The 22,511-nt window shown below is 53.2% G+C and overlaps 1 protein-coding gene across 2 annotated transcripts in view; it reads left to right on the plus strand.

Moving 5' to 3' along the window:
* Nucleotides 1–2,513: 2,513 nt before the first annotated feature.
* The window catches only part of NEURL1B (neuralized E3 ubiquitin protein ligase 1B), a 38,452-nt gene continuing 18,454 nt past the window's right edge, over nt 2,514–22,511 (plus strand). For both annotated transcript variants that reach the window (XM_059417365.1, XM_059417366.1), the window contains exons 1-2: nt 2,514–2,713; nt 20,173–20,718. In XM_059417365.1, coding sequence (XP_059273348.1) covers nt 2,683–2,713; nt 20,173–20,718 — 577 coding nt within the window. In that variant the 5' untranslated portion in view covers nt 2,514–2,682. The remainder of the gene's footprint in view (nt 2,714–20,172; nt 20,719–22,511) is intronic.

Raw genomic sequence — 22,511 nt, forward strand, 5'->3', positions numbered from 1 at the left:
GGCAGTACATTCACAAATATAAGGCAACTCATATAAAGGGTAAGGGCAATCCCTCGTCCCCCAATGAGAAGATGCACAATAAAGATGAATAATATAAACTTTAAATGGTGAAGATAAAATAGATGTCTACTTCCAGTAGTTATTTCCTTAGCAAGATATACATATTTTAAATAATGTTATATAAGATATTAATTTGGAAAGACTGCCTTTGTCTACTCACAAATTTCAAGAAACTATTTGGTTCAAACCCTCCATGTGTGGCTTTGACGCCAGTGTCCCCATCATCTGCTTTGTGGGTGGGGGTGCTTTTTTAGTTTCCACAGATTTTTTTTAAGATTTCATTTATTTATTTGAGAGAGAGAGAGAGAGAGCATGAGCGGGGGGGAGTGGCAGAGGAAGAGGGAGCCCGACATGGGGCTCGATCCCAGCACCCTGGGATCATGACCTGAGCCAAATGCAGATACTTAACCCACCAAGCCACCCAGGTGGCCCTGCACAGCGGATCTTATTCACAGGGACCAAGATGCTAAAACACGGCCCTTTTAGATACACATGTCAGTTGGCCACTGCACACTGTGTCTCCTCTGCAGGGACCATCTGCACAACATTGGGGCAGTTGAGGCTTTATTTGCTCCAAGTGTGTACTGTGGTCTGCACAACACAAGCGCTTACTTGGATGCTCTGAAAGTGACCTTTAAAAGGTCTGTTTATACCAACCTTCCTTGCACTCACCCTTTGTGACCCTCCCTTGGTGACCCTTTTAGTCACAAAATCCCATTTGCACCACATTGCTTTGCATGAGGAAAATTTCCTTGGCTTCTTTGGTGGTAATTCTGACCTCTATATGCGTCCCAAGCTCATACGCATTGAGGGTATTTTGAACCAATGTACCTTTCCCGAACAGGACTTGTGTTTAAAAATTAAGTAACTGACAGAGCACCTGTAAGATGAGAAATTAGTGACTCAAATAGAAGGCAACTTCATGTGCAGACATACTGAGTCAGGGTGGGTGGGGTATAGAGAAGCTTTCCCAGAGGTGGAAGCTTTGTGCTAACCTTGAAGAATGAGAATCCTCTGGGATGGGTCAGGAATCCTAGGCAGAAGGCGTTGGAGAAACAGACCCAGGGGGTTCTGTCCTAGATGCCTCCCTTTCATTCGTATAGCTCCAGGCCAGTTTTGGCCCTTACCAGCTGGGAAATCTTGGGCACCTCTTTTCCATTCCCTGACCCTCAATTTCCCTATCTGCAAAGTGGGGATAGTAACATATATTTCACAGAAGATACAAGAGCATGGAAAGTAAACTTGGGGGAAAAAAAACTGGTTGAGAATTGGGTCTTCTTGGGTAACATCCTGAGCCTCAGTGTTCCTATCTGCAAAATGGAGCCCAGTGAAGGCAGGAACTAGCAGGCTTCACTTCCCACTGAGTTTGATCTGGGTTCAGTACAGGAGAGCTGCTCAGAATACTGGTGGGGTGAATGAATGAATGAATCAATGGATGAATGAGGAATGCCTGTTACTCCCTCTGCAAGGAATATGCTCTTCCGCTCTTCCCGTGGCTGGTTCCTTGCTGTTTCTTCAGATGGAGCTGGAGTGCCCCAGGTTCTCCCTGAGGCCCCGAAACAAAGTTACTATATCACAGTTATCTTATTTTCTTGCTGGCTTTGATCATCATATTGTGTGATCTAAATTGCTTTTTATTTTGGGGTGCCTGGGTGGCTCAGTCATTTGAGCTTCCAGCTCTTGATTTCCCCTGAAGTCATGATCTCTGGGTTTGGAGTTGGAGCCCCAGCCTCCTGCTCAGCAGGGAGTCTGCTTGAGATTCTCTCTCTTTTCCCCTCTTTGCCCCTCCCCCTGCTCCCCCTCTCCCAGCTCACTCTTTCTCTCTGTCTCTCAAAATAATGAATCTAAAAAAAAAAAACCTCTTAAAAGAAATATAAAATTAAAAATTAAAAAAAAAAATGCTTGTCATTTCGGTTTTCACCACTCACATGCCTCATCTGTACTTACAATGTCCAGCACAGTGCCTGCCATGCGCTTAATAAGTGTTATAATATGTTCCCTCCTCTCAACCTTTGGAGGTCCGTGGTCACACCTCCACCACGGTCACCCCGACTGACTTGTCCTCAAGTAGGTGACCTTCTGCCTGCTGTGTACATCCACAGCCCCTGCACCCTGCACTCCACATAACTGCACCGCCAGGGTGAAGGCTTGGCCCCCTTTGGCCCAGCGCCTGGAAGAGAGCCAGGCACACACTAGGCCTTATCCAAGTGTTGGAAGAAATGAGTGAAAGGCTTGGCACCCCGAGGGCACCCAACTGCCAGCGCGTCTTCCTGTCCCGGGCGCGGGAGCGGCGAGAGCGGGAGGCTCGGCGGTTCTGCTCCCGCCGCCGGGTCCAAACTTTCAAAAGATGCGGCGGCCACCGCCCCGCCTCTGCCTGCATGGTTGGAGGCAGCGGGAGGCGGCGGTGGAGGCGGAGCCAACGGGCTGGGGCCGGTTGGCTCCGCCTTCTCCTCGGCTGCCACCGCCTCCCTCCAGGCGCCCGCCCCAGCTGCTGCCCGCCGGCTCGCTCGTGCAGCCGCGATGCCCCGGAGCCCGACCCTGGTCCGGGTCCCCGGCCCACCGCGTTGTTAGCCTCGGTGCACCCCGCGCGCGCCGCCGCCAACGCCGCGCCCCAACGCAGCGATGGGCAACACCGTGCACAGGACCCTGCCAGGTATGCCGGGGAGCCCTGCCCGGGAGGCGGGCGCTGGGATTCTCCTCTCCCCAGGGGACCCGCTGGGTGACTTCCGGAGAGCCACCCCACCCACTTGGAGCCCTCGGCGCGCAGCGGGCTGGAGTCAGCGGTGCCTCCTGGACCCCGGCTCCGCGCGCGCCCCTTGGCTGGGCTTTGCGCTCCAGGAGGACCGGTACCGCGTCCCGGTTACCTTGGGGACCCCAGTCCTCATTCTCTCTGCTTGGCCAGATGCGCGAAGGGGCCGCTGGGGCGATGCCGCTCGCCCCCTCGCCTTTGTTTCAGCCCGAGGGCGCTGAGGAGGGAGCCCGGGGCGCCCTGGGGCGTGACTGGAGTCGGGCTCCCCAGGGCTTCCGACGCCCAGAACCACCCGTTGTGCTGAGACTGCAGCTGCTGATAGTGGGGGGTGCTTGCAGGGGTACCCCAATTTCCAGCCGCCAGCGCCCCCGCGGCACATGCTGCCTTGGTTTGGCCATGTTCCCACACGCACCCCGGCTGCGCCCCCCTCTGGTATCCGCTCAATTGGGGGCTCTCTAGTCCCTCGGAGTCACCACTGCAGAGCGCATTGCCCCCTAGTTGACATCACCCTAGAATTTCCGGGGCCAGAGTAAGGGGATGGGGGTGAGGTGGGAAGGTGGGAGTAGGGAGCAGAGGAGGTCTTGCTAGAGAATACCTGGTGGTAACCAATCACTGGGATCACTGCGCTGGGGGCTCCTTGTCTGGCACTTTGCATACACCCCAGGGCCCAGACGGCATGCAAAGCAGTTTTTCTTTGTTAAGATGTTTATCCCAATTTTACAAATAAAGATATTGAGGCTCAGAGGAAGAGAAATGACTCGCCCAAGGTCACACTGCTAATTGGGGGTGAGTCTGGGTTGGGCCCCATGTCAGTCAGCCCCACACCCTGGTCTTTAGAAAAAGTCTTTATTTTGGCTTAAAGCTGGGCATCGGTAGCGTCTTTTAGGCAGAAAGTGAGAGATCTGTGTATTTTTAAAGTACAAAGGCCCAGCTCAGTGGGGAAGCAAGTCGGCTGCTGTGCAAATTTAGTATGAGGTTTTGGGAGAGAGACATATCAGTGGTCTGTGCTCTACCACTCCCATATAGTACCTCCCCTTCTAGGCTTTATATCCAAAAATTCGTTGTTTCTTCCTCTGGGGGGTATTGAAATGGAGGATGCTGTGCCTGGGATTCGCAAGCCTGGCCTGTGGAAGAGGAGCCAGCTCTTACTTTATAAGCTTCTGGGCAGCTTTAGGGCCATTGCATTCGAAAGCCCCATATTCTCAGACAGGTGAAGTCACCAGCAGAGGATCATCAGGTAGTCGGAGGCAGAGGTGGGATTTGAACCCAGGTCCATTTATGGACCAGGGGCCTCCACCTCCTCTGAGCAGGGATACTGGCTGGATGGGGATGGAAGGACCCAGCCACCTGGCCCCGGGGGTGTCCAGGCCTGTTGGTCAATATGGCAGCAGATACTCTCCCAGCCACAGATACCTGGCTGCAGCATGGTCCCCTTTGTAAGAGTTCCTAATTAAAAATATTTATGCTGTTCTTGTAAAAAAAAAAAAAAAAATCCAATCTGCCACCTGTGGGTCAGCCCTAGGGTGGGTGAAGACACAGCCACAGCCAGGGAGGCTAAAAATAGCTGGCGATTTATATATTCTCCATCCCACAGGGCTCTTGCTCTGTGAATGGGGCCACCCGGGCTAAGAGCCCGGGGTTAAGGTTGTTTTCCCACGGCAGTAGCTAAGTGTGAAAAATTAAAACTCTCCACTGGGGCTGATGCTTGCCCTGAGTTTGAGGAAGGGGACAGAGCTGGAGCTCTGAGGCACATCAGGTTGCGGTACTGAGGATATGAAGGGCCGTTTATTGTTTTCCCGCCTGAGTGTCATTAGTTTCTCACACACACTATGCCATTTTTTACAACTCTGTGATCAGCACACAAGGCTTCCCACACTTGAAATATCCTTCCTTGTCTAGTGCATTTCTTAAAATTTGACTTAGCTGTCACCTCCTCCAGGAAGCCTTTCTTGACCACCCACACCAATCCCCACCCTTCACTCTGCTACCTAGAGACCTTCTGATGGCTCTGCTTGTGCATCTGACCACATTGCATCGTCATCACCCCTCTCCACAACTGGCCTCGAGGCTGCCTGAGGACAAAAACCATGTCTTGATTATCTTGTATCCCTGGTTGCCCAACCCAGCGCCTAGTGGCTGGCAGGCACTCAAAAACCAGTGGTAGAGCTCACATGTTGCCTGCGTCTTAGGCTGAGAGAACACTTGGCTCAGTCTTGCCCTGTAGAAATCCTTGTGCTTTCGTTCTCAGGAAAAGGACACATGCGTGGGGTTCCTTCTATGGGACTTGAAATAGAGAGCTGGCATTTGCTGAGCACCTGGATTCCATGCCAGGCTTCCTGCATATGTGGCTTCATTTACATGCCAAGCATGCTTCTCCTTAAGGCTTCTGCACTTGCTGCTCCTTCTGCCTGGAGCATTCTTCCCCCAGACCTCCACGTGGTTTCCCCCTCGCTTCCTTCACCTACCTGCTCCAGTGTGGGTCCTGCCGTAACCTCCCCTGCCCTGCCTCAGGCATGCCCCACTTGCTCTCTCCCCTTTGGTGTCTCTCCTTAGCATGATCACTGTGGGCCACACGGTGTGTGTGTACATAGCTGTTTAATCACCTGTCTCCCCAGGGAGGATCTTGTCTTTTTATTCACGGCTGTATATTCAGCACCTGGAGCAGAGGCTAGTACACAGATGTTCAGTACATGCTTGTTGAATGAATGAATGAATTTAATGTCTGCAACAGCCCTTCGAGGGAAGGATCATCATCTCCATTTACAGATAAGGAAACCAAGGCTCAGAAAGATAAAATGACTCATCCCAGTTCACACAGCTCCCCCCGTTTGGAATCCAGGTTGATTTGGCTCCGAAGTTCCACATTCTTCCTCCAGCGGTGTGGTACCCTCCCAATCCATGGTTCAGATAACTTGTGTTGGGTGCGCCCAAGTGACTCTGTCATATTACTGTGTGCAATAATGACATGCCAAAGAAAGGGAGTGTCCTTTACGATCAATGTGGGAAGCCCCTTGACAGTCTTTACAAAGGGCATCAGTAACGAATGCCCTATAAAGAGAAATGTCCAGGAGCCAGCGCCGGAACTTGCATTTGCCAAGCTCCTACTGTGTGCGTCACCCGTTGTCTTTCTAGTTGCAGTTCAGTACTGCGGAGTAAGGTGCCATGCTTCTCCATTTTATGGATGAGGAGAATGAGGCACAGAGAGGTTCAGACACTTGACCCAACTCACCCCGGTCGGCAGAGGCAAAGCTGGGTTTAGAAGACCTTATTCCTAATACCACATGATCCTTTTCTCTGGACCCTGTTCCCTTTCTCTGGAGTTTGTAAGAATAAAAATAAAAGTAAACACATGGAGCTCGGGGAGGATGGAGTTCCAGCGCGGTGGGGCTCTCCCCCTTCCCCCCTTCGCTCACTGACACATTGCAACCCTCCCGCCAGCGCGCGCCTCCAGGGCTCCCCCACAGTTCTGATTGGAGAAGAGACTGAATTCAAACTGCCAGTTGGGTTTAATCATTAAGTTGGTCCACGCTTGACCAAGTCAATGGCCCTTTTTAGTGTTAGTTCAATAGTTAGGCATCCTGGAGCTTGGAGTGAGAGAAGTATGTTGACCTTGGTCTGTGCCCAGCTCTACGTCAAGGACTATACCCACAAATCCTTGTAACAACCCTTTAGGAGGACTATATTTAGCCCCATTTTCCAGGCAGGCAACATCTGTCCTTAGGGGCCATGTGCCCAGGCTAGAGTGACTCCCAGGGTCTGTCCTGCCCTGCATTTTCCTGAGTGTGCATCCTCATTCATTTAACTGACATTTGGGGGCACCTGTCGTGTGCCAGGCCCCACGGGTCTAGCTGTGAATGGGATGAAAGCCACCAGAGGCCCCCGTGGAGCTGGCCTCTAGTGGAAGAGGAACGGGACACGTAGCTGGTTATATCCCGGAGAGCACAAGGTGCTGCAAACCCCGCCTCAGAGAGGGGGCATGGGGGGCCCAGGGCCCCAAACAAAGCCTGGCCACCAGACCAACTGGTCTGTCTACTGTGGCTCATGCATGACCAGCTTTTTAAAAAATTTAATGACATAGAATAGAACAAAACAAACAAACAAAAAAATCAAGCGCATTGAGGTAGTAAGGAGAATTTTTCTTCATAGATTTTGTTTCCATTGTGCCTGCAGGTGTGTGTGCTGGGCTCCATGGGGCTCCATCGATGAAGAGTTGTGGGGCGACCACTCACTGGTCCACAGCAGCGGGAGATCTGGTATTTGGGTCTAGAGCAGGGACCCTAGCGTCCAGGTGCCCGGCTTCAAATCTCAGCTCAGCCGTTGCTCAGTAGAGTGACTCTGGGCACGGTGCTTCCCTCTGTGTGCCTCAGTTTCCTCACTGTGAAGTGAGGGCCATAGGGGGAGCGCCCTCATGGTTGGGGTGGCAAGAATTAAATGGAAAAGGGCAGGTGATCTTAGCACAGTGCCTGGGGCTTTCACGGTCATGGTTATCTTTGCCCTGTGGAAAGAGAGGACTTGAGCCTGCCCCTGGGGTTCCTGGTTGGGGACGAATGACCGGTGCCCTTCATTTTCTGCCTTGAAAGCCCAGTCCAGGTGATTGTGAGCCTTGAACCCAGGGCTGTATTGGGAGGCATCCCTTTCACATGTACTGACAGCCGCAATTCCCAAGGCCTCTCCAGCTTTGTCTGGGACACCAGATTTCTGATGAGAAGACTCGTGGCAGATTGCATTTTACCATTTCCATTTGTTCACAGACCTCCAGGCTGGGCTCTCTGCTGAGCCTGGGGTTAAGCCTGGGTTTAGGGACTCAAGGTCTAGTGGGAAAGACCAGCAAGGACAGGGCAGTTACTGTAAGTGGGGTAGGGGAGCCCTGGGGGCCCTGAGAGCCCAGAGCAGGATGCAGGAAGGCTTCCTGGAGAAGGTGCTTGTCTGGGGAGACCAGAAAGCAGAAAAGTTAGCCAATAGAAGGAAATGAGCAAAGCTGTTCAAGATAGAGGGGCTAGGTGTGCAGAGGCCTGAGCGGAGGGAGAGAGGGGCATACGTGGGGAGCTGTGGCCTTCTGGGGGTTCCAGTGTAAGTAGAAGTGGCCCATGGGGATAGAGCTGTGGGCAGAAGCCGTGTCAGAGGAGCGGATGGTTTCTTACAGGCCAGCCCGCAGTCAGGAGGCTTCGATTTCTTAGCTGCCGCGCTCCCTGCCGGGATGACGTGCGGAAGTTGTCAGCAGGGGCATGCACTTTCACTGGGCTTGGCCATCAGAGCTGTTTAATCTTCCCTATGGACAAGAAGAGTCAGCTCTGCCCTCTTTTGGACCAAAGGGCTTTCTGTACTTTGCAGTGCTCTATGAGGGCTTAAAATAGAAGCCCAGAAGCCAGGTGTGCGCTTCAAGCGGGGAGGGCAAAGGAAGGAGGCCTGGGTGCAGCCCTGTAGGTAGTGAGCGCTCACCTGGGCAGCAGCAGAGCGCTCACAACTCCCACAGGCTTGCCGCATTCCAGGCCCTTTATCCAGTTCATCCTCTCTCACCGGTCAGGAGCAGCCCTCCAGAAGTAGTCTCCCATTCCGCAGATAAAGAAACTGAGCTCAGAGGGGAAAGGAGCCGTGCCCTGAGACCGGCAGCCAGGAAGTGGCAGAGTGGAATCTGACCCCAGGCCTGCCCAGCCCCAGAGCTCCTTCTTCTCCATCACTAAAGGGCATGGAGCCCTGCGCCCTCTTGGGGCTGCTGCCCCTTGTCCTCATCCTGAGCCCCACCCCTGTCAACAGGTCCTGCCTGCAAGTGCCTCTTCCCACCTCTTTTGTCCTTGGGAAGATGAATTACTTCTGTCACATCAGCCAGAATGAAGCTGCCTGTTCACTCCTCATCCCTCCCGACCACACCCAGGGCCTGTAGACTTGGTGGCCCTGGAGAAGAGTGAACTTGATCTCTGCACCCCTTCTCTGAGGTTCCTGCCTGTAACCATTGGCCTGTGGTTGGCCACCCTTACCTGTCATTTGCAGGTGTCACAGTGCGCCCACACCCTTTCCCCTGAGCCCAGCCACTCATGGGCCCTGCCTGCCCAGAGGGCCAGGCAGCACCCAGCCATCAGTCAGCAAGGGTATGGGGCTCAGGTGGGAGCCCTGTGTCACCCAGCACCCAGGCTTTCCTGCAGGTGAGGAGCGTCGTGTCTCTGGACTGTGCGGTCATTCTCGGCAGAGAATGGTGACAGCACAGGCTGCGGCCCTTCATGCCTGCATTAGTCGGACAAGCAACTTGACCTCTCTGTGCTTGGGTTCTCTTTTCTGCAGAAAGGGGGTGATGATGTCACTTCACAGGCATGCAGGGCGTCTGACAGATAGTGAGTGCTCCCACGGGGTGCCTGTTAGGATTATGTACTCACAGGGGAAACCAGCCCCTGCTCTGCACTGAGCCCTGTGCTCCTGGGGGAGAGAGACCCAGAAGACACACACTTATGTCACACAGCTGGTCTGTGCCAGACACTGTTACGAGCAGGTCCCTGCATTTGACCCTCAGAACAAGCCTCAGGAGACAGCTACTGTTGTTACTCCCTTGTGACTGTTGGAGAGCAGAGAGGCACAGAGAGGGAGAGTAACTTGCCCAAGGGCACACAGCTCAAGGAGTCCAGCATGATCGCTTTGAGAAGGCGAGGATGTCCGTCTGGGACTATGGCAAGTCAGGGTGGGAGGTCAGGTGGGCCCGGAAGCCTTCGTGGTGTTAGGCAGAAATCTGTAAGCCTCCTGGCACATTTGGTTTTGGTTGTTCACCAGCTCCTTAGGTGTCTGTCCCACATCCTGCTTCTGGGCATGTGGGGTGGGGATGGTCTCTAAGTGGCCTATGGGCTCACCGAGGGGACCCCAGCTGATATTCCCCAAAGCCTGATGTGTAGCTCTCCAACCCCCTTTCAAAGCAGGTCAGGAGACAGCTGATGTCCTGAGGGCTTTCTAGACTGCAAATCGAGGCCCGTGTCATCCCCAGGGGAGTAGAGAATTCCTAGCGATATGGCCTGGGAGCTCTCTGCAGATCCCTGCAGTCAGAGAGCAGACCTGATGGGGAAGGGCACCACAGACCAAACACAGACGGGACCAGTGCAGGGCCTTCATGTGGAGGCAGATTTGAGCTCAACCAAAGGAAGAACTTTCTAACTGTGGAAGCAGTCTGCAGGGCAGTGAGGTGTTTAGCACTGGCGTTTAGCCTGGCTGGGACTTGATGTGAGCATTGTGGTGGCAACTGAGTGTCAGATGGACCCCGGATGAACTGTTCATCCATCCCAGGGGGATGCTCTTCCAGGGGTCCCCTGGGGTCTTACGGGGATGCTCTCTTGTGTTCATCTGCTGAACACCTGCAGACCCCTTCAGTCTTTCTTTTATAACATCCTTCGGCCGTTTCTTCGGGTTGGAAGTTCTTTGGCCCATTTGATGGCTCAGACACTGGGACACAGAAAGATGCAGCCACCTGCCCTCGCTGGGGTCTGGGACTGTTGTCCTTGGACATCAGGCCCAACTCACCCTTGTCCCTTTTTCTCTCTTCGTTCTTATTACTGAGGCTCAGCTGGCCTCATGCCTCACCTCCGTGCAGTGGGGAGAAAGTGCTTTTACGAGTAAGCCATGTGGGGAAATGGGTGGGGTGGGGGTGTCGGGGGCAGTGTTGGCCCTGGGCAGGGTGCCCACAGCTATTCACAAGTGTGCTCTGTTTATATCCTCAACATTACACATTGTTTATATTACAATTCTATCCCTTGGGCACGTGTTTTCTTTCCTTTTTCCCGAAGGATGATGGATTTAAGAGATGGGTGGGCACACGCGTACCCTGTGTCTCCCAAGATGGGTCGGCTTGGTAACTTTCCACTCCACAGAAGAGCTTCCCTTCCCCTCAAGGTTCGGGGCAATTCAAGGTCAGGAGATGGGACAGTGGAATTTCCCTGACTCCGAGGATGGCCCAGACCTTCATCTCTGCAGACAAAGTCCCCCCAGGGACTCTGTTCCTAGGACCAGAGAGTGATCAGAACCTGCCTCCTATCTGGCAGATGGGGACACTGGGGACCTGAGCTTTGTGCTGTTCACACAGCAATTACAGACAAGCTCTTTGCCAGAATCCCAGGAGAGGTGGTGGAGAGAGCCTTGGTTTCAGAGGAAGCCTAGAGTTCAAATAGTTCTACTGTATCTATCCTGGGTCACCCTGGGCAAGTCATGTCCCTCTCTGAGCCTCCACTTCCTCATCTCTAAAAGGGGGAGAATGATGGTACCTCCTTTACGGGGAGGCGGTGAGGAATAAATAGGGAAGTCCGTGAGAAGACAAGACAAGGACTCCATGAAGGCGAGGAAGCTGTGCTCCTGAAATAGGTGGGCTGAGGTGGAGGGTGGGGAGGAACAATAGGACCAGTCGTCCTGTTCCTCTCAGGTCCCTGTGAGAGATCACTAGAACACCCACTGGTTGGCTGGAGAAGCCATTCTGAAGAATGGTCAAGAGCATGCATGGGTTTTGGATCCACGTCAGAGTCCAGTCCTGACCCAGCTGTTTACCTGAACCATGCAGGCTTTCTGCAGCAACCTCAGTTCTCACTCATTTGGAGGACGGTCAGCATGGCGGAGGAGGTGGAGGGAAACAGAAAAGCTGGGGAAGCAGAGTGGGAGAGGCACCCTTCAGAGTCACTTCTTTGCGGGCCTCAGAGCCAAACGTGGCAGGGAAGGAGACATTAGTTGAGGACCTGCTGTATGCCAAGCCCTGTGCTCTGCTCCTCCATGCAGGGATGACTTCTACACTTTGCCTGAAGCAGCCAGAGCCCTCTCTTCCCTAACCTTGTGAACCAGGCTGGTCTGGGTTCAGATGCTAACAACACCATGTCCTGGCTGTGTGGACTCCGGCAGCTCTCCCAACCTCTCTGAGCCTCCCTGCCTCATTGGGTCTGGTAGCAGTCACCTCCCCAAGGAGGACCACAGGAGGTCTGGGGAGCACAGAGCCGATGGTAGTCTCTGCATTGTCCCCTGGAAGGTCTGTCTCTCTGACCGAGTCCCACCCCCAATTCCTTTTCTGGGCCCCAGGGGGCCCATCTCTAACTCCTAACCCCCCCTACCCCCCCCCCCCCCAGCTGTAATCAGTCACTGGCTTTCCTTTTTTAGATGCTGCTTATTGTTCCTCTCAAGTTCCGCCAAACTGGCCTTTGAGCTGCTCAAAACAAGCTGATTGATGACATTTCCCCCCCACCCACCCCTCCTCAAGACCAAGCCAGGGCATCCCTCCACTGCTCCCACCAGAAGGCGGCTTAAGCTACTTGGACGTAGTCTAGCTCTTTTCCCCTCCGCAGGTCAGGAGAAAAGCAAGAGACCCTGGGGGTGGAGTGAAGTATGAAACACGAAAGGCGCAGCCTTTGGAGTCAGACAGGACCAGAGTCAAAAGCGGACACTGCCCTTGCAAGCTGGGTGGCCTCTGTGAGGGTATCAAGAGAGGGGCCTCGGTTTCGTCATCTGGGAGCCACCTGGCAGCGGGTGGTGAGGGGCAGAGGGGCCACGCAGCAGGCCCACAGCACACACGTGGTGTGTCACAAAGGCAGGTCGCTGCTCCTCGGAGCCAGACAACACTGCCCAGCCGTGGGGCCTGCGAAGAACACCGCCTTGGCTCCAGGAGCCACAACAGCGCGGTTCAAGGAGGGCTTTCTCCTCCAGTGTTGCTTTGGGCCTGAGAAGCAGGACCAGTGGATCTATGGTTCCAAAAAATCAGGCTGGAGCCCTGCAGGTTAGTGAGTGGCCGAGCAGCCGGGCCCCACCCAGGCTAGGGGAGAGGCTGTCCTCACGGCAGAGAGAAGGAGAAAGCTGGTGGACTCAGCCAGCTTATCACCAGGCCACTGCCAGGACCTGCCTGGAGGAGAAGCAGGTGCCGAGGGGCAGGACCGTACCAGCAGTTGGAAGCAACATTCAAAACCTGAACTGTTTTTCTTACTCCTGCTCTGCTAGGTCATTTTGATAGGCTGAGAAGAGAGAGAGGAAGTTTCTATGGGAAGAAGCTGGGCTTGACTCTCATTCTTTGGAGAGGTGGATCCTCAGGGTTCCTCCCTGCTCCAAACAATTCGGTGGTCCCCAGAGCCTTCTTGAGGAACTTATCCCCTCTGCATGGCCTTTAAGACCCTTTGTGATGCAGCCTCAGGCTCTGGCTCCAACTTCCCCTCTGTCTTCTGCCCTACACTCCTTTTAGTTCTTTAAGTACATTACACTCATTCTCACCTCCAGGCCTTTGCCTGTGCTATTCCCTCTGCATCAAATACAATTCTCCAACCCTATCAACCTCCTAGCCACTTCTGCCTCAGTCCTGTAGCATGGCTGCTCTGAGAAGCATCCCCACGGCCCCAGCCCTGCCCATCACCCACCCTGCAGAGTCCTGCTGTCGGTGTCTGCCCCTCACCCAGTCTCAGATCACAGGGCAAGGGCTATGTGTGACTTGTCAGTGCATGTGTCCCTGCAGCCAGGATAGGCCCTGGCATGGAGTGTGTGCTCCTGAAAAGTCAGATGAAGGAGGAAGTGATGTACTTGAGAGAGAATGAAGGCACTTCCCTCAGCTCCCTGCCCCAAAGTGGCAGTGGGACCCTAACCAGGGGAGCTGGCCCCTGGGAATTTCCTGGGGCTTGGAGTTTCCTGGGGCAGTTTATCAGGAAGAGACCTCAGTGAAGAGGCCCAGCAGAGGGTCAGAATGGGCTAGAAAATCCTGACTCCACTGAGCACACTTCACGGGGGCATTGGGATGACCTCACCCCCTGGGAACTTGGTGCATCTGAGCCCACTTGAGCCAAGAGGCCTGGAAGGAGTAGGCTTTGCTCCCAACAAGCAGTGTCACGTGACCTCCGGCTTCCCTCCCCAGCCTCCTCATAGGTGTTGACAGGAGTGTGGGGCCTTCCCAGCTGTGCTGGGGTGACCAGGTTTTGTTTGCAAAGAAAAGGAAGGGGAGGAGCAGGGTGGCAGTTACCAGTGTGGGCTGGCCCCCTTCCATCCTGGCCTCCCAGGTTCTCTGAAACAGAGAACAAAGTCCCATTACGCTGGCATCTGTCTCGTGGGTGCCAGTCACTGCCCCATTTGGCAGAGGTGAGGAACGTTGGTTATTTTTTTCCTAGCCCGCTTTCAAACCCACCAATGGCAAAGGTACTTCATGTTGCCAGAGAAGACATATTCTTGTCTGGCTTTGGGTGGAGGGAAGCCTTACCAATACTGGCCTTGTGTTTTCCTCTGTAAAGGACATACACACACACAGACCATGTTGCCAATAGCATTGATTTGAATTGCGGACCTGGACAAATGTCACTTGAACCAGCCTCTTCTCGCCGGAGGTATACTGTCTGAGCCTAGAGGTCATAGGAGTCTAGGAAGCCCCTGAAATTGTATGCCAAATTGTGTTCATGGAGTGTTGGTATTTTTCGGGGGAGAGAGGCCTATACAGTTTTCATCATCCTTCACAAGGGCCAGGACACTTGCTTCCAGTGGTTATAGGGGGGGCTGCTTTGGAGAAGGGATGGGGTATGGAAGGGCCTAGGCTTGGCCCTCTGCTGCCACTGCCCAGCTTTGCAGCCTTGGTTTTCCCCTCTGGAAAACGAAGGTGGTAAAACCGATCCTGCAGGGTTATCCCAGAGTCTAAATCGAATAAACAGAGGCAATCACCGGCCCGTACCAGGGGTTCAGTAAAGGGCTGCGTGTGAAAGGAGGGCACAGAATAGACCATTCTCCCGGCTGGCGAGTCCCTTTCCCTGTGGAGTGGAAGCGGCTGAAAATTTCAGCCGGAATGCCAGCTGCTGAATGCCAGCACGCTGGAAGCTGTCATCTCAGCGGCCAGAGAAGCTGGGGTGTTGCTTCCTGTCATCCTCTTGGCCGTAAATGCCATTTGCTCAGGCTCTTTTTAGATCAATGGAGAGGCTGGGCTGGGGCAACAAGCGAGGCACATTTGGGACACTGCTGGGATGGCTTAAAAGTGGGCTCCTGTCCTTGGACACTAAGGAAAGGCGACCCCAGGGTTTTTAAGAGGCCTTTCCTGGTCAAGGTCACCAGCCCTCCACGGAGAAACACGTCCAGATGTATTTCCCCAGACCTACAGGTCGACTTCCGTCAAAGGAACAAAGTAAGGTGGCTGATGGGAGAGACCACGTGTTTAGTGAACACCTACTACATGCCACGCATCGTGTCTGATGAACTTAGCTTGCCAACTCAAAACTCCTCACAGCGGTCTTGCAGGGTGGGGAGGACTCCTGCCAGCGTTGGAGGTCTGGGCGGGGAGACCCAGAGAAGTTAGGCATGGACCTTAACATCACACCACTATAAAATGACAAAACAGAATTTAAACCCACATCTGTCTGACTCCAAACCTGTATTCTTTTTAGCTGCCTCTCACACGGAGATTTAGAAAATGAGACTCTGGGAGAGACGGAGATGAAGGGCTCCCCCAGGAGTTGGATCTGCTGTTCCCACAGGGAAAGAAAGGAACGTTCAGTGATCATCTACTATATGCCAGGATTTCTGCCCGATCTCTGTGCTCTCCCAGCCTCTCAGCAGCCCAAGACGGGCCCAAGGTCACACAGCATTCCAGATGAAAAACTGCACCGCTGGGAAGTGACGTGACCACCCAGGGCCCCCAGGCAAATCAGCAGCAAAGCTCAGGCTCGAACCCAGAGCCAGGAGGGGTGGTCTAAAGGACGGACGTGGGAAAGCACATAGCCATCACCCGAGCTGCTCTTCCGTCCACTGTCTTACCCAAGGACTTGTCCAAGGATGGGCAGTGGCAACATTTATTTAGTCAGAATAGAGTCCTGTCCTCCCTAACTGTCCATAGCCACTCAGTGTGCCCCCCCAATCACGGCCCCTATGCTTATTGATTTTTTATTAAAGATTGTATTTATTTGACAGAGACACAGCAAGAGAAGGAACACAAACAGGGTGAGTGGGAGAGGGAAAAGCAGGCTTCCCACTGAGCGGGGAGCCCAGGACCCTGGGATCATGAGCTGAGCCGAAGGCAGATACTTTATGATGGAGCTGCCCAGGCGCTCCTGCCCCTACGTTTAGAGTCCAGGCACTGCTTCCCTGACAAAATGCTGGAAAGACCCTCCCCTGTGGTCTTGGCAGGGCTGGAGCAGCCTTTGGTCAACTGTGAGGCTGGGCCAGGAATGTCTCCTGCTCCCTCCTACGCATGGGATGGGCTCCTGCAGCAGTCTCCTGGGCCCCCACCGCACAAGACCACCTCTGCACTGCCTTATCCTTAGAGTCCCCAGGTCGGATTCCCTGACCAGAAGAGCAGGGGCTCCCTGGACGTAGTGGGCACCCTCACAAGGCTGGCGGGTGCTCAGCCTTCCGGGGAAGGACAGGGGCCTGGGGCCTGTTTCCGGACATGGTGTGGGGGCCTCTTCTTGGCCAAAGGCTTTCTCGCCCCTGACAGTGTGCCCGTTTGAATCTGGTGCTGGTGCCAGCAGCTAGGAACCTCTGTGCCCACAGACTCAGCCATTTGGGGGAACAGCTGAAGTGATCCCAGGAGGGGAAAGGTGGGGGACATTCTGGCTCTCGCAGCCATGAAACCTGAGCACTGGGAGGCTCCAGGAGCCATGCGGGGAAAATAGTTTTTATATAATGTCGAGTTAAGAAACAAAAAGGCAGGAGCACCTGGGGGGCTCAGATGGTTAAGCGTCTGCCTTCAGCTCAGGTCATGATCTCCAGGCCCTGGGATCAAGCCCCATGTCAGGCTCCCTGCTCAGTGGGGGAGTCCACTTCTCTCTCTCTGTCTCTCTCTCTCTGCCTCTCCACCTGCTTGTGCTCTCTCTCTTTCTTAAATGAATAAATGAAATCTTTAAAAAAAAAAAAAGGCAGGAAGCAAAACTGGATGTGGGCTCTGACTGCAGGGAAGTTGGAAAAGATGCTCGGGACTACTTAGTACTCAGTACGTGCGTGCTGCTTACGGAAGCAGGCTGGGACCGGAGGAAGGAACGCTGGTTTGGGATCAGGTGCTGCTGGGCCTACATCTCAACACAGCTTCTCGCAGCCGAGGGGAAGGGTCTCTGCTGCCAGGAGCTTTGTTTCTCGCCTAGAAAATCCTGCAGGTGAAGATTCTGAAAAGTAGCTACAATCCCATGTCCCAGGAGACATCTAGCATGAGGCACAGCATAGAGGGAGGGCACAGCCAGCAGCCCTTCCATGGAGAAGGGCCAGACAGAGACCATGGAAAATGCCACATGAGTTAGGGTGCGAAGGGAGAGAGAAAGGAGGTATTTTTCTCTTCCCTGCTGAACTTTCTGTAACATGGCTGTGGCGTTTCAACTTCAGGTTTTCTGTTGACATCTCCAAACTAGGATGTTCTGTGGGGTCCCTGAGGCCCGCGTTCATACTTCTGTTTTTTGTGGAAGCCACTTTCCCCGAGCCCAGCTAAAACCAGACAGCGACGTACAATTGGGAGATTATTTATTGTTCTTTCACCTTAAGCATTTTCAATTTGTATAAATAACACATCCTCTTAGACACTTTCACTCTGGTCTTTTTACCTCATGTCAGGGCAGTGGATTCTGAGCGGGTAGAAAGAGTGTTTATCCCTCACTCCCTAAAGGAAGTTGGATCGTATAATCAAGATTTAACAAGTATGTAAACTTCGCAGGTCACTTGGCTGTATTTTGTCCTAACATATAGCTGGTTTTACAGGAAACTTCCCCTTGTAGGAACAAAGCAGGGTGTCTCCCCAGCCAGCGTTCATTTCAACCACCAGGTCCCTCTAAAAGAACATCTACTAGGATTCTCAAGCTGTTGGGTAAAGAAATTCCCTGAAAGAGAAGGTTGGGGAAAGAGCAGTGATGTTAGGGAGAGGAACATAATCACATAACCGTGGCTTGTGGGCTTTGGTGCTCAGAAGTGCTTTTGATCTGTGGTCATATTTAGTGTTTCCTGGAGACTGTGCCAGCTATGGGGACCTTGGGGAGAATTCAGCCTGTGGACACTGGAGGAAGTCTCAGCCCAGAGAAGCTGGGTGGCTTGCACAAGGTTACAGCGTGCATGGAGAACGTGGGCTCTGTGGTCCCTGGGCGGCCTCTCTTGGTTTACACTGGAGTTGTACTTCCTCGACTTGCTTGATTTTTGTCCCCGAAACAGCTCTCCAGCCGGCCCTTGCTCTTACCCTTGTGGTTCTGGAGATGGCCCGCAGTATGGCTCGGGGTTCACCCTCCTTGCTGCCCAGGGAGCCCCTCCCTTTCAGCCTGCTCTGCTGAAGGCCCTTCGTAGCCCCCTCTCCCTGCTGCCCCATACAAGGTTACTATCAATCAAGGCTGTTTGGGTTGCAAATATCAGAAACCTGGCTCGACATGGCTTATAAGCAAAAGATGTTCTCCTTATCCCCCTTGGGTGGAAGTAAACTCTGCCATTCTGTCTCCTGCCTCAGAGGTGGTCTGCCCGGACCCCTACTGACCCTGAACTCCACAGGCCCTTCTCCTTCTTTGGGCCCATTTCCCCATCTGAAAAATGGGCTTATCAGAGAAGAGGATTTCTGAGGTCTGCTCTAGCTCTCAAAGAGAGGCAGCGGCTTGGATATATCCAGTGCCTGAAGTGTGCCTGGCAGACACAGGGAGAATCAAAGATGAAATGAAAAAGCCCCTGCCCTCCAGGATCCAACCCTAGTATCTCCCTATTCCTCCTCACCACCTCTCTGCTTCCCCGTCAAGTATCCATTAGGTCTTATTTATCGACTATATTAACCCCCCAAAGCTAGTATATGGAATGTTTCCTTGCTTATTACAACCTCAAAATTCGCAATCTCTACTACCTTCAAAACATATCCAGAATCTGACCCCTTCTCGCCACTCTGCCAGGTACCTCCCCACCTCCCAATCTCAGCCTTCATCATCTGTGCCTGGAATAATCCAGTAGCCTTGTCCTTAGCCCCCAGTTCCTTCGCCCACCCCCTGCCAGCAGTCCCCTCTGCAGCCTCATCACTTCTCTGGTAGAAACCTCCAGTAACATCCCTTTCACTGTGGTAAATTGGCTTAAAAAACAAGCGGCAACCAGGGCCTCTCCTCCCCTTCCCCCCGTCCCCGCTCCAGCTCTGCTCTCATTTGCTTCCACTTCCCACACCTGCTCACACCAGCCCCGCTGGCTTCCCTGCTGTTTCTCAGCCACACCAGCTCATTCCCACCTCAGGGTCTTTGCACTGGTTTTTGCCCCTACCTGGAAGGGACCCCCCCACCCCTCACCCCAGCTACCCTCATGGCTCAATCCCTTCACCTCTGCTCAAAGTCACTGCTTCAAGAGGCCCTCTGTGAACCTAGTACTTTACTCTCCCCACTTCCTGATTGCATTTCTGTCACGCTTCCCACCAGGTAGAGTACGTTTTACTTCTTGTCTGACTTTGACCCCTGCCCCAGAATGTCCACTCCCTCAGAGTGGGAACCTCATCCTTCTTGGATACTACTGTATTTCCAATGCCTAGCATGGTACCTGGCTAAAACACTACGTGCTCATTAAAGATTTGTTAAACGAATGATTAGAGTCCCTTAAATTCTTTTCTCCTTCTGCAGGACCTTGGCTTCTGTCCTTGTATTCTGTCTTCTGGGGATTATTGGCTTCTGTTTGGAGAGGGGCCTCCAGCTTCCCAACAGGGCTTTCTACCTCCCCCACAGGCTTGGGGAGGGGAACCATAACTTCCCTGGCTCATCATTACACCTCTCTTCATTTTCCCCTGTCCTCGCTCCCCTTTGTCTCAGTGGAAACCCAACAACATGCCCAGAGAGCAGTGAGCCCCATGGCTGGGTGTGGGAGGAGTGGTCCCCACAACAGCCTCTCATTTCCCAAGGTGACTATTCTTCTCCCATGACTGCAGACCACTATGGGCCAGGGGTTGCCTGCGATTTATAAGCCCTTGCCATGAAAACTGTACTCAGCTGCTGTTGTGAATGGGCAGCAGAGACTTGTGTAGTAATTCCCCACCCTGCCATCTCCTAGGAACTGCCCTGGGGATGGAGGAGGACAGGTGGAAATGATGAAGCCCCCACCTCAAATCTCAGCCACCTGAGTTTGTGGCCAGCAGCCCGCTCCTTTGAACCAAGACCCTCCCGAGATTCTCCAGGTCCTCTGGGGCAAAATTCCCTTAGAAATGAATCCTCAACAGTGCATGTTCTAGAAAAGCCAACCTTGCTTATAAAGAATGCCTTCATTTTCTATGGGTAAATGGCTGGGGGCGGGGGTTGGGGGGGAAAGAGGGGGAGTCACAGCATAGAGTGACTTTGTTGTGATAGCCTTGGGCAGGCTGGCAGTAGCTGGAACCTACTCAGAGTTTATTAATGTCTAATTAAGATGGAATTTAAAAAGGAAATGACTTTTAAAAAGACGAAACTGTTCATGGAGTTCTGAAGGGCCCTCACCCTCCTGTCTGTCTCTTCCCACAGACCCGAGCCCCCCGGCTCGCCTCCTGGCCACCCGGCCGTGCTGCGGCCCCGGCCCCGAGCGGCGCCCGGTGCTGGGTGAAGCGCCGCGCTTCCACGCACAGGCCAAAGGCAAGAACGTGCGGCTGGACGGCCACTCGCGCCGGGCCACTCGACGCAACAGCTTCTGCAATGGCGTCACGTTCACGCAGCGGCCCATCCGGCTGTACGAGCAGGTGCGGCTGCGCCTGGTGGCCGTGCGCCCCGGCTGGAGCGGCGCGCTGCGCTTCGGCTTCACGGCGCATGACCCGTCGCTCATGAGCGCCCAGGACATCCCCAAGTACGCCTGCCCCGACCTTGTCACGCGGCCTGGCTACTGGGCCAAGGCGCTGCCCGAGAACCTGGCGCTGCGCGACACCGTGCTAGCCTACTGGGCGGACCGCCACGGCCGCGTGTTCTACAGCGTCAATGACGGCGAGCCCGTGCTCTTCCACTGCGGCGTGGCCGTGGGCGGCCCACTCTGGGCGCTCATCGACGTCTACGGCATCACCGATGAGGTGCAGCTCCTCGGTAGGTTGCGGGCCAGACCAGGCAATGGTTCTCCGTGCTCATGGACGTGTATTTTTTTTCAATATTCGCAAACAGCAAGGGCTCACTTTGCCAAACCTTATTCTAAGCAGTTTACACATTTTAACTTCTCACTATTTTACCACAACCTGCCATATTCATTTTACAGATGAGAAAATTGAGGCACAGAGAGGTTAAATAAAACTTGAGTTGCAAAGCCAGGACTGAAACCCACAAGGGCTGGGTCCAGAGTCCAGGCCCTGGGCCAGGTTCATTCATACATCAGGTACTTGCTCATTCACCCACCCATTCTTTTGTCCAATCCTTTGCCAATTCCTTCACTCTCTTGTTCATTTGCTCACTCATTCTCTTATGCATGTGTTTGCACACCCATTCGTTGTATTCAGTCATTCACACAGGTACTTATTCATTTGCTCTTTAATTCAGTCACTCACACATCCACTTAGCGATCAAATTTATGCCCCAGTCCTTGTGTATCTACAGTGGCCACCGGTAAGGGGCTCAAGGTCCACTGGGGAGGCAGGCAGAGAAGCCTGGCTAGCCGTGGTTCTAACGGAGGAGGCAGCCACTAAAGCTAAAATCCATAGGCGCAGAAGCCCTTGAGACCTTTTTTCTTTTCTTACCTTTTTAAAGGATTTAAAATTCACATAATGTCAAAGTAACCATTTTAACGTGTACAATCCAGTGGCATTCAGTTGACAACAATCACCTCTAGTTCTAAAACATTTTCATCACCACAAAAGGAAACCCATACCCATTATGCTGTCCTTCCCCATTCTCCCCTACCTCCAGCCCCTGGCAACCACTGACCTGCTTTGTATTTGTGACCTTAGCTCTTGAACTCATAGGTTACATGTGAGCCAGCCCATGTGATTTCTGAGGAAGGGGAGATCAGATTTTTCAAAGCATCTGGACACAGCCCGGCCTGTCATTTACCTGCAGCAAATAAACAGATCTAAAGTTTTTGGTTTTTTAGTTTGAGTTTGGATGGGTTTATATATCCATCATAACCTAGGAAGGTTCCCCTCTTTCTTGGAGGCAGCCTGTGTCCTGATTTTTCACCATATATTAGTTGCATCTATTCTTGAATTTCACATAAATGGAATCATACAGTATATGCGCTTTCTGTCTGGCTGCTTTATCACAGCACATTATTTTAGAGATTCATTCGTGTTGTTGCTGTGTGAATCAGTGGTTTATTCCGTCTTAACTGCCGAGTAATATCCCATGATAGAGAGGTACCATAGTTGGTGGATCTGAATATCTGGGTGGTTTCTGGGTTTTCTGCCTTGCACCTTGAGGGAACACTCTGACCCTCACCTCGCTCACCACTACCACCTGCACCACCACTGGGCAAGGCGGAAAAATTCATGCACCCTGGCTGTGCCCTCCTTTCCCCAAAGGAAGGCATAACTTCTGAGTGGTTAAGAATAGAAGGTTGAAAGTCACACAGACCTCTGTTCTATACCTGGTTGTCGACTTGCCAGCTTTGTGGGTTTGGCCAGGTGATTAAACCTCTATGTTTCTTCAGCTGTAAAATGGGCTTATGGTAGTAGTACTCGCCTCCTGGCATTGTTGGGTGACCTGAGAGGGTATATGAAAGGGACACAGCACACTGTCTGGCACATAGAAGGTACTCGAGAAATAATAGCTAAGAAAGCAGAATCTCTGCCCATTAGCATGTGAGGCTAAGCACATGTCTCAATTCCAGGCTTATGCAAACCAACCTATGAATAGCTACCCAGCCTGCAAGCTGGGGCCTTACTTGGGCATTT

The sequence above is a fragment of the Mustela nigripes genome, chromosome 12, assembly GCF_022355385.1.
Source record: "Mustela nigripes isolate SB6536 chromosome 12, MUSNIG.SB6536, whole genome shotgun sequence".
Classification (NCBI taxonomy): domain Eukaryota; kingdom Metazoa; phylum Chordata; class Mammalia; order Carnivora; family Mustelidae; genus Mustela; species Mustela nigripes.